The sequence below is a fragment of the Mobula birostris genome, chromosome 8 (genome assembly GCF_030028105.1).
Source record: "Mobula birostris isolate sMobBir1 chromosome 8, sMobBir1.hap1, whole genome shotgun sequence".
Taxonomy (NCBI): Eukaryota; Metazoa; Chordata; class Chondrichthyes; order Myliobatiformes; family Myliobatidae; genus Mobula; species Mobula birostris.
Window position 1 is genome coordinate 153722887 of NC_092377.1, and position 12332 is coordinate 153735218.

Here is a 12332-nt window from a genome sequence, read left to right on the forward strand (position 1 = left end):
GACACAGCCTCAGAATAGAAGGACGACACTTTAAAACAGAGATGAGGAGGAATTTCTTTAGCCAGAGGCTGTTGAATCTTTGGAATTCATTGCCACAGATGGTGGTGGAGCCCAAGTCATTAGGGGTATATTTAAAGCAACGGTTGATAAATTCTTGATTAGTGAAATGTTTTGGAGAGATGACAGGAGAATGGGGTTGAGAGGGAAAATAAATCGGCTACGATCAAATGGCAGTGCAGACTCGAAGGGCCGAATGTCCCAATTCTGCTCTTACGTCTTATGGTCTTATACGTTTTCCACCCACATCCATTCTCACGTACGGATGCGAGATGTGGACACTCACCAAGACTATGTGGAAGTCTCTGAATGGTTGCTATACACGAATGCTCCGGATGACTCTTGATGTGAGTTGGCAACAGCACATGACGAACGTCGAGCTCTATAACAACCTACCGATGCTCACCACTAAAATCGAGGCGAGAAGGCTGCAACTAGCAGGGCACTGTCTACGCCACCCCGAGCTACCTGCCAGCCTAGTCATCATATGGGAGCCCAAGCACAGGAGGATGAACCCTGGGCGCCCTCCCAAGACTATGGTCAACATGCTCCTAGAAGACAGCGGCGCAACTAATCTAGATGAACTGAACACACTGATGAGGGAGAGGGAGAAGTGGAGAGTCTGTCATCGTGCCCGACGCCGGCCCCCTAGGCCTGAGTCGACGTAGAAGTAGTACCCACATCCCAAATATGTGCTGATGACGCGTTAATTAGCCACTGTCAATAGTAGGTGGGTGACTGGAGGAGAATTGGTGGGCAGCTGATGGGCCCATGAGAGAGAAGGGCATTACACATTGAATCTATGGCCATCCCCTATGTCATAAGGAAACATGAACTATGATATCCCATCTAATACTTCCAGAGTGGGGACTGCATGGGTTAGACACCGAATAAAACTCTTTGCACTGTCCTTTCATGCCAGCTTGTAAGGATTAGTAGACACATGGGACACAGTGTATCCACTGCTTATTCTTTTACCAGTGTATTCAATTTCTTTGCTCAGTCAGCAGTTTTGTAGCCTCAAACGTCACTGGAAACCGTGTTGCTTCTCCCCCGGGAGAGGTGAGTTGCCTTGGAAGTACTGAAGTAACCTCTTTGCCCTCATCCTGCACAGCGGCTTCCGCTCCGCTGGTATAAGCCGAGCACAGGCAATCTGAGGTAAATTCATCGTCTCCCCTTGCGGGTCGATTTCAGTTTCAGACTACATTTCAGTCTCTTAAGTAGTCGCAGCCGTTCCTGGTTATTTTAACTGAATCCCAAACTTCAGTGGTGTTCTAACCCGCAGTTAGTTTCCTTTCTGTGTCAATCACCTCCTTCCCTCTTCTCCCATGGACACTTAGACCACAAAACAAAGGAGCAGAATCAGGCCATTTGGCCCATAGAGTCTACTCTGTCATTCTATCATGGCTGATTTCCTGTCTCTCTCAAGTCTCTCGTGGCTCGCTTATCCACCATTGAACCACTGGCTGATTTATTATCTTTCTCAATGCTATTCTGCTGTTTTCTCCCTGTAACTTTGGATGCCCTTGCTAATTACGGACCTATCAACTTCCGCTTTAAATATACCCAATGGCTTGGCCTCCACAGCCGTCTGAGGCAATGAACTTCATGGATTTCCCACCCACTAGCTAAAACAAAAATGCTCCTCACATCTGTTGTCATCTGTTTGTAAGTTATGTACCCAGTGAATGTACGGGATCAGGAAAGTAGTCAGGCAGGTCTGTGTAAAGGAGAATGGACAGTCGAGGTTTCGGATCAAGGATCTTGGTAAGGACTAAGGAACGGTTACGATAGGAAATGTTGACTGTCCGTTTACTTCCATGATGCTGCTGAACCTGCAGATCTCTTTCAATATTCTGCTTGTTGCTACTGCTCCTACCATTTGCAGTCTCTTGTGTCTCCGTGTAGTGTGGCGCGTGGTCAAGTGGTTAGGGCGTTGGGCTCACGATCTGAAGGTCATGGGTTCGAGTCTCGGCCAAGGCACCGTGTTGTGTCTTTGAGCAAGGCACTTCACTACACGCTGCTCCCGTCTACCCAGCTGAAAATTGGTACCGGCAAATGCTGGGGGTTAACCTCGCGATAGACTGGCGTCCTACCTGGTGGGTGTGGGGGGGAGTCTCGTATTCTCAGTCGCTTCACGCCACAGAAACCGGCATAAGCACCGGCCTGATGGGCCACAAAGTCTCGGGACAGACTTTAACTTTTAACTGTGTCTCCATGTAGCCAGGGATCTGAGTGCAGGTGCTGGTGGATTTGACTTTGAGCTATAGACACTACAGAGCAAAAACAGGCCCTTCGGCCCACCATGCTGAACTGTTATTCTGCCTTGTTCCATCGACCCTCACTTGGACTATATCCCTCCTGTCCATGTACTTATCCAAATTTCTCTTTAAGTTATGCAATTAAACTTGCATCTCCCATTTGAGCTGGCAGCTCGTTCCACACCCACACTGCCTTTGAGTGAAGGTCCTTTTAAATATTTCACCTCTCACCCTTAACCTACGACCCATAGTTCTAGTCTCACCCAACTTCAGTGGAAAAGGTGGGTAAACAACACATTTCTTGACATTTGCTGGTGGTATTAAATCTAATTCTGATAATTTCTCTACCTGCACCCTTCATAATTTTGTACTCTTCTATTAAATCTCCCTTCATTCTCCTGTGCTCCAGAGAAATACTATTGGTTATCCGGGCCCTCATTTTGACCTCAGACTCCAGTTCATCCAACCCCGTCATTGATTTGTGAAGAACGAGATTCCCCTGTGAGGCTGTGACTGAGGAGGGAAAAGAAAATTGACTTAGTTTAACCTTCGCTGCTGTGCCTGCTGATACAGCAGCTTCTGAATGCCATAATGGACAGATATAATCAGAATCAGGTTTATAATCACTTAAATGATGTAAAATCTGTTGTTTTGTGGCAGTTGTACAGTGCAATGACATAAAATTACTATAATTTATAGAAAGTAAATAAATAATGCAAATAGAGAAGGAAATGGGTTCGGGTCAAAACACACACAGGAAGCCTTGATGTACCTGAAATGTCGACTGTTTATTCCCCTCCATTGATGCTGCCTGACCTGCTGAGTTCCTCCAGCATTTTGTGTGTGTGTGCTGCTCTGGATTGCCAGCATCTACAGAATCTCTTGTGTTTTGCCATAGATTCACGTTTTGTTGTGACCCTCAGGGAGAGCATTTATCCCATCCTGTTGCCACTAGCTCACGAGATAATCCTTTTCTAATTTTCCCCTCTCTTACACGGTTAATATCAATAAAATGGGCACCACGGTAGTGTAGAGCTTAGTGTGACACTATTACCATAAAAGCATAAGATACAGGAGCAGAATTAGGCCATTTGGGCTGCTCCGCCATTTCACTCAATTTCCCTTTCAGCCCTAATCTCCTGTCCTCTCCCCATGTCCCTTCAAGCCCCGACTGATCAAGAGTCTACCAGGCTCTGCCTTAAACACAGCTCGAGTTCAACCCCAGCCTCCTCTGTAAGGAGTCTGCTTGCCCTCTCCGCGGGATGTGTGGGTTTTCTCCGGGTGCTCCAGGTTCCTCCCACGCTCCAGAGACGTGAGATTAATTGGTCATCGTAAATTGTCCCGTGATTGGGTTAGATTTAAACCGGGGGGTGGTGGAGGGTTGCTGTGGCGGTGCTGCTCGAAGGTTCTGGAAGGGCCTATTCCGCGCTGTGTTGCTAAATAAAATAAAATTGGAGTTAAAATTCCAAGGCATAGCAGGCTGGTAAATTTGATTTTATCAGTGGTACTTCAAAGTCAAAGTCAAGTTTATTGTAAAATATGCCAGTACATGTATGCACACATGCAATGATATTCTGATTGCTTTATTGATTGATTAAGATACAGCTCGGAATAGCCCGCCAAGCTGCGTCGTCCAGCAAACCGCGATTTAACCCTAGCTTAATCACGAGACAATTTATAAACAACTAATTAACCTACAGTGGGGTCCCTGTTTATTTTATGATCCTTAGGTTTCGTCCAGGTCAGAAATGACAAGCAGTCTTACTTCTAAGCTTTCAGTTTATTTTAAAGTAAATACTAAACAAACTAAAAAGAGGCGAGAATCGATGCTTAGAGGTGAATGCGTACAAAGACATAGAATAAAGAAGCAAAGATGGCATCTCTGAAAAATCCAGATCTTTTATGGAGAAGATAAGACATTCCTCAGATAGGAATAAACTAGTTAATAAGCTACGTAATTAAATCAGTTACATCATATGGGTAATATGCAAATGAAAAATGAGAAAGGTGATGAATCATTAGTTTAATTTCTATACCGTTTTCTGCCAGTGATTGGGGATGAAATGCCACATACTGTGGAAAAATACAAGAGTTTGTTTAAAAAGTAAACATTTTATAAAAAGTACTATTAAATATAAAAAAAACAGTAGTTTCCAACACTACCAACCGGTACGTCTTTGGACTGTGAACCAGAGCACCTGGAGGAGACCCACGCGGTCACGGGGAGAACATGCAAACTCCTTACAGGCAGTAGAGGGGACTGAACCTGGGTTGCTGGTACTGTAAAGCATTGTGCTAACCACTACGCTACCAGACTGCTCACACACACAGCAGCATCTCAGGCATATAGCATCACATAAACAGCATTCAAAAGCAAATCATATATTAAACACGAATTATACACAATTTTTACAAGGACACAGAAAAAAAATTGCCAATTTTCATGCAAGGTGAGACTTGATGGTTCTTGGAGATATTTCTGTGCTGTATGACGAAGATCAGGGCATGCGATCGGATTAAAGAAATCAAACTGTTGACTTACATTTGTCCTGTTTTTGCAATTTGTTCCATTTCATTCTAGAACCAAATTTTGTTGGTTCCGCCTACATCCAGGAAAGCGCGAACAGCGACTTGGGGGACGATGATAAGATCTATTTCTTCTTCAGTGAGAGAGCTGTAGAGTACGACTGCTACAGGGAGCAGGTGGTGGCGAGGGTTGCCCGCGTCTGTAAGGTAAGAGGAGCATTGAGGTGCGCGGTCTCTCCCATTGGTTCAATGCTGATGCACGTGAGGGTGAATTTTCTGATGGACTCTGCAGAGAAGACACCATTCTATTCAGGATGTAGGCGTGGACGCCAACAGCTCTGGAAACTCATTCAGAATCTGTACCTTTAGGGGGTCTTTAGCTTGGTACTTTGTGCCATCTTCCCCAGAATGTACTGGTGCAATTCTATACTGCTATCATAGAGAGTGTCCTCACATCAGCCATTACTGTTTGGTTTGGTGCAGAATTTGGTGTCGTAGTGAACTAGCTCAGTTATCAGGACTGATAGAGGGATCTTCATTAGCTGGGTAGGTAGATCGAGGCAGATGGCAAATCGACCTTGTTTATTTATTTAGAGATACAGGGCAAACCAGGCTCTTCTGGCCCAGCAACCCACCTATTTAACCTTAGGTTAATCACAGGACAATTTACAATGTCCAGTTAGCCTACCAACCAACTTTGGACTGTGGGAGGAAACTAGAGCACCTGGAGGAAACCCATGCAGTTTATGGGAAGGGTGTATGAACTACTTACAGACAGCGTCGGAACTGAGCTCTGAACTGCAACATCCCAAGCTGTAATAGCTTTGCACTGTTTAATTTGAATAAGGCCAAGATGTTGCATTTGGGGAAGGGAAATTAGAATTGGACTTTAACAGTATGGTCCTGGGGAGTATTGTACTACCAAAATACTTCGGAGTACAAGTACTTGCTTCCCTGACAGTTGCACTCTATGTAGACAGGGTGATGAAGAGGGCTTTTGGCCATCTGGCCTTCGGCAGTTGGGGCATTTAGTGTGGAAGTTTGGATGTTATGTTGCAGATGTACAAGATGTTGTGTGAGGCGACATATGGAATATTGTGTTCAGTTTTGGTCACCCTGCTATAGGAAAGGTGCTGTTAACTAGAAGAAGTGCAGAGGAAATTTACAATGGATGTCAGGAATTTAGGAACCAAGTTATGGAAAGATGTTGAGGAGATTGGGAATTTATTCATTAGAGCCTTAGGGAATGAAGGTTGATCTTATAGAGGTGTATGAAGTCATGAGGAGCATAAATAAGATAAATGCACGCAGTCTGTTTCCTAGGGTTGGGGAATGTAGAAATAAAGGGCATAGGCTTAGATGAGGGAGGAGAGGCATTTAACAAGAACCCGAGGGACAACTTTTTCACCCAGAATGTGGTCAATATATGGAAGGAGCTAATCACAACCAGAATGGGTTCTGCAGATGCTGGAAGCCTTGAGCAGCACACACAAAATACTGGATGAGCTCAGCAAATCAGGCAGTATCTGTGAAAAGAAATGAACAATGTTTCAGGCAAATGAAAGTTCTCAGCTCGAAACCTTGGCTGTTTATTCCCCTCTATTAATGCTGCCTGACTTGCTGAGATCCCCCAGCATTTTGTGTGTGTGTGTGTGTGTGTGTGTGTTGTATATGGAAGGAGCTACCAGAGAAAGTGGTAGAGGCAGGTACATTAACCGTATTTTAAAGGAAATTGGACTGGTTCACGGATAGGAAAGGTGGAGAGTTGTAGGGGCCGAAGGTGAGCAAATGCTACTAACTTGAGTGGTAATCTTGGTTAGCATGGGTCAGCAGGGCAGAAGAGCCAGCTTCCATGTTGTATGACTCCATAACTATTGTGGCTCCATTCCGTAATTCACCTTTGTTGCCACACATTTTTAATCTGCCTCCAATTTCCCTCAAGCATCCATTAATGTAACAGCATGTTATGCCAAACTTCAGCTTATACTGTTGTAATGAGAACAAAGTCACTGGAGAGGCCAGTGGCTATAGAAGTGTTTTATTCAATGAAAACAAGCAGCAGGCGTCATATGGAGACACTCTTGGAGGAAGAGGCTTCCTGACCCAATATTACATGGCATTTTTATATGCTAAAGATCAAAGGTAACAGCAGGATAATTCTGTAGTTACAACATATCTACAATGCTTCCTTTGAAGTACATATAGTTTCACACACCTTCTCCTTTGCACCCACACTCCAGACACCCAAAATGAATGTTAATCAGCATTGTCTGGTTTGCAATCAACTCCAGTCTATAGCTCCATGAAAGCTATTGTCCAGGGCTGCATTTTAAATTTAACCTACAATCCATGTTCATGTCTGAAGATTGGTTGCTGGTGAAATTAATATTTGCTTTATACACTGACTCAGAATATGCCCTAACATTGTATCTGCAGGGTTTTATAATCTATTTGGAGTTTGGGTTTCTATCCCACACACCCACTTGTTCCTCTAGATCACCGTGCCTTTCTGCATATAGAAACATAGAAAATAGGTGCAGGAGTAGGCCATTTGGCCCTTCAAGCCTGCACCACCATTCCGTACGATCATCCAACTCAGAACCCTGTACCTGCCTTCTCTCCATACCCTCTGAGAATTCCACAGATTCACCACTCTCTGTGTGAAGAAGTTTTTCCTCATCGATTCACCACTCTCTGTGTGAAGAAGTCTTTCCTCAACATGTCATATACCCTCCTGTCCTATACCCTCCCCTCAATGCCGGAGTGATTGAAACCCAGAATTGATAGGATGTTAGAGCTGAAATTGTAAGATAAGGTATTAGTTAACAGACAGAATCAGGTTTATTATCACTATCATATATAGAGCGTTGTGGTAGCTTAGTGGTTAGAACAACGCTTTACAGTACAGGGGACCTGGGTTTATTTCCTGTTGCTGCCTGTAAGGAGTTTGTACGGTAAACCGTGTAGGTTTCCTCCAGGTGCTCTGGTTTCCACCCACAATCCAAAGACGTACCGGTCGGTAGGTTAATTGGTCATTGTAAATTGTCCTGTGACTAGGCTAGGGTTAAATCGGGGGATTGCTGGGCGGCACAGCTTGAGGGGCGAAGGGCCTGTTCCACACCGTATCTCGAAAAATAATTAGAACATGTCGTGGAATTTTGTTTCGTGGCAGCGGTACTGTGAAATACGCAACAATAAAATGTACAATCAGTAAGTAGTGCAAAAAGATAGCAAAAGAGAGTGAGGCAATGTTCAAGCATTCGTGGACTGATCAGAAATCTGATGCTGAAAGGAAAAAGCTGTTCCTAAGACTTCATGCTCCTGTCCCCTCCTCCCCGATTGCAGTAATGAGAAGAGGCCATGTCTTGTGTGGTGAACGTCCTCAATAATCAATGCTGCCTTCCTGAGGTATTAGCTATTGAAAATGTCCTTAATCTGGAGAGGAGGAGAGAGAACAATAAGACAGTAAAACTCACTGCCAAGTTATTTCTCAACTATTTGTCAGTACCTAGCCCGAGGAATGATGCACTTTGTCCTCTTGTTGTTGATTTATGCACTCTTTTCCATGAAAGCCTTGGGATGTTGAAGAATACCTATGTCATTCTGACCTGTCGTTTCCAATCCTCCTGCCCTTCCGCCTTGCATTTGCACTTGCAGTCAAATTAGCATCCACCATCCCCCGCTTCCCGTCTCACATCTGCTCTCTGATGAATTCCTTCCTCTCCTCCCTCCCCCCCCATCATACTCCTAATTTGAACGCTTCTCATTAAGTCCCCTTCCGTCATGCAATCACTGCGTATCTTCCAACAAATAGGGTTTCCCACTGGGGTTGGAGGGGGGTGGGAAGTGGCAAGGGGGTGGCAGCCTTTTGACCCCCAGGTCCTTATTTTCAATTCATTTACGATCAGATTGAGGTTCCAGCTGTTGCAGGAACTGACAAAGTAGTTTCTGGTCAGCATCAATTAAATCCCAGAAGACTTTTTTTTTGCTGCAACTGGCGTAATTTTGGCAATCTGATTGGGAGAGGTCGTGGCTTTAAAATGCATCTGAAATGTAAAGGGCAGAGTAGGTCAGACTTGGTTTTGGTCTGAGGGGTTTGATTCTATCGCCTGAGCAAATCACATTGTGAGCTATCTAGACTGACTTCAGGGCACAGAGAGTCCTGTGTAAACTCAGAAGCTAATTGTGTCCCAAGTCATTAAGCTGCCTCCTACCTTACTTGCCTCCAATTCTGGCGCCTTGCCACTCCAGATTTTTTTAAATTCTGTTCTTTTCGACTCTTGGCATTCTCCCTTTCAAGTACTACAATTGGCTCTGCTTCCATTACTCAAAAGAGGTGAAGCAGCACGGTAGCGTAGTGGTTTAGCACAGTGTTTTACAGTGCCAGCGACCCAGGTTCAATTCCCGCCGCTGTCTGTAAGGCGTATGTATGCTGTCCCTGTGACCGCATGGGTTTCCTCCGGGTGCTCTGGTTTCCTCCCACAGTATCAAAGTTGGTAGGTAAAGGTTAGGCTAGGCTTTAAATTGGGGAATTGCTGGGTGGTGAGGCTCGAAAGGCCAGATGGTCAAATTCTGCACTGTATCTATCTATCTATCTATCTATCTATCTAAAGAAAGAAAGAAAGAAAGAAAGAAAGAAGCTGCTGAATATCTAGAGCAACACGTATAAAATGTTGGAAGAATTTAGTAAGTCAGGCAGCATCTGTGGAGGGAATGAGCTGTTTTCTCCGGAGTGGTGGTGGCTGAATGGAGAACTGGCAGGAGTTTGTAAAATCATGAAATGGATAGAGTTGACAGCCAAAATCTTTTGTCCCAGGGTTGAAATGTCTAACACCAGAGGGCATGCATTTAAGGTGAGAGGGGGTTAAATTAAAAGGATTTTTTTTTAAACTCAGAGGGATTACTGCCTGAAATGTGCTGGCAGAGTGCTCAAGAGGCTCTTAATCAGGCAGGTGAATGTGGCTGAAGTGGAAGGATTCTGTCAGAAGAAGGGGTATTATTACACAGGTTAATTGGAATTAGAGGTACTGTAATTGGAATCTGCATTGCTCTGCCTGGAAAGATGGTGAAGGCAGGTATTCTCTCCAGAATTAGAAACATTTAGGCCTGCCTTGAAGCGCCAAGGCAAACAAAGTCCGGATGTGGGTAAATGGAACGAGAACATAGAACACTATACAACACTATTTGGCCCAGGATCTGCCAACCTTTTAACCTACTCCAAGGTCAATCTAACCCTTCCCTCTCACATAGCCCTCCATTTTTCTATCATTCATGTATCCATCGAAGAGTGTCTTGAATGTCCTAACGTGTCTGCCTCTATTACCACCATGACACCATGTTCCATTCATTTGCCACTCTCTTTCTACGTAAAAGAACCTACCTCTGGTGTCCAGGCACCTTAAAGTTATGCCATTTTGAATTGGCTGTTGACACCCTGGGGGAAAAGGCACTGGCTGTCCACTCTATCAATGCCTCTTGTCATCATGTAGATCTCTGTCAAGTCATCCCTTATCCTCCTTCATTCCAAGGAGAACAGCCCTAGCTCGCTCAACATTTCCTCTAAGATGTGGTCTCTAATCCTGGCGTTATCCTGGTAAATCTCTGCACCCGCTCTAAAGCTTCCATATCCTTCCTATAATGAGGTGATTGGTGTAGATAGGTACAGTGGTAGGTATGGACCTGATGGGGCCTGTTTCTTTGCTGTATGACTCCATGACCATGTGTGATTTCCAGACCCCCATGGTCGTGGCTGTCTCCAGGCTTCCCATGGAAGTGGCACACCAACCCGCTCGGTTCACAGGTTGAGATGGGGCATGTTCAATTGACTCTTCTTCAAAAGCTGCAAGGAATTGTGAAAGTGCTTGGCAAGTTCATGTTTTGTCCCTTTCAATTGCAGGGTGACCTGGGAGGGGCTCGAACGCTTCAGAAAAAGTGGACCACCTTTCTGAAGGCCCGGTTGCTATGTTCAGTCCCCGAGCAACAACTGCACTTCAACAAGATTCAGACGATCTACATGTTGAACGATAGTAGCTGGCAAAACACAGTGTTTTTTGGGATCTTCCAGGCTCAGTGGTAGGTTCTCATGACTGATTTATCTCTTTCCCTTCCTGAAGAGCATTTGATAGCTCTGGGCCTGTATTCATTAGAATTCAGAAGAATGAAAGGTGACCTAATTGAAACCTATCGAATGGTGACAGGCCTTGGAGGAGTGGATATGGAGAGAATGTTTCCTATGAGGGAAGGTCTAGGACCAGAGAACACAGCCTCAGAATAGAGGGGTGCCTTTTTAGAACAGAATGAGGAGGAATTTCTTTAGCCAGAGAGCGGTGAATCTGTGGAATTTGTTGCCAGAGGCAGCTGTATATTTAAGGCAAAGGTTGATAGACTCTTGATTGGTCAGGGCATGAAGGGATACGGGGAGAAAGCAGGAGGTTGGAGCTGAGAGGAAAATTGGATCAGCCATAATGAAATGGTGGAGCAGACTTGATGGGCCAAATGGCCTAATTCTGCTCCTGTATCTTATGGTCTTGTGGTTCCAGCCCCACGCCACCAATGCCACCACTCCCAGCCTGCGTCTCACTGCAGTTCCTCGATCTAGTCTGTTTTTGAGAGCCTCTACTGTAGTAGAAGCCAGTTCAGCTTTCACAGTTTCACCGCTGACCCTTGCACAGGGCCCCAGCTGGATCACTGCATGCATTTCTGCTCTCTTTACGTAAAGAAAGGTACACCAGCTTTGGAGGTGGTGCAGGGGAGCATCATCAAATTGATTACAGAGATGAGGGGGTTAGCCTATGAGGAGAGATGTTGCCTGGGCTTATCATCAGACGAACGAGAGGGGATCTTATGAAAATGTATAAAATTATGAAATGGATGAATAAGATAATGGTCAGGAAGGTTGCTTCCACGAGTAGGTGAGGTTAGAATGAGAGGACATGGCCCCATGCTCCTCAGGGGGAGTAGATTTAGGACAGAGATGAGGGGAAAGTAGTGAATCTGTGGAATTGGCTCAGGGAAGTTGCAGAGGCTACTTAACGTATTTAAGCCACAGTAAAATAGATTTTTGCGTAGCAGGAGTGTTAAGGGTTATGGGGAAAAGGTAGGCGGGTGGAGCTAGTTCCAAGGCCAGATCAGCTAGAGCAAGTGCGACAGGCTGACGGCCTACTCCGGTTGTTCTATGCGATGAGGCTCTCAGAGAGACTTCAGACACATGTACTGTGACTCCACTCCTCATGCTGGGCTGATGTTTACCTCTTGTGAAGCTGACTGAGTGCTTTGGGAGTCTCTGTAGACTGGTCCATACTGGGCCAAGGTGAATTAGATAGATCCGTAAAACTCTCTCAGCAAACAAGAAGGCCATTTGGCCCATCACACCCATGTTTCACCAGTCCTTTGAGACACAGATTGCAGTGTCTGGAGCAAAAATAAAGAGCCGGAAGAACCCAGCGAGTCAGGCAGCATCTGTGGAAGGAAATGGACAGTTGATGTCTC

The 12332-nt window shown here is 45.1% G+C and overlaps 1 protein-coding gene across 2 annotated transcripts in view; it reads left to right on the forward strand.

Annotated features, from left to right (window-relative positions):
- sema4c (sema domain, immunoglobulin domain (Ig), transmembrane domain (TM) and short cytoplasmic domain, (semaphorin) 4C) overlaps positions 1-12332 on the forward strand; it is a 133335-nt gene that overhangs the window by 94229 nt on the left and 26774 nt on the right. For both annotated transcript variants that reach the window (XM_072266568.1, XM_072266569.1), the window contains 2 exons: positions 4900-5051; positions 10741-10916. In XM_072266568.1, coding sequence (XP_072122669.1) covers positions 4900-5051; positions 10741-10916 — 328 coding nt within the window. The remainder of the gene's footprint in view (positions 1-4899; positions 5052-10740; positions 10917-12332) is intronic.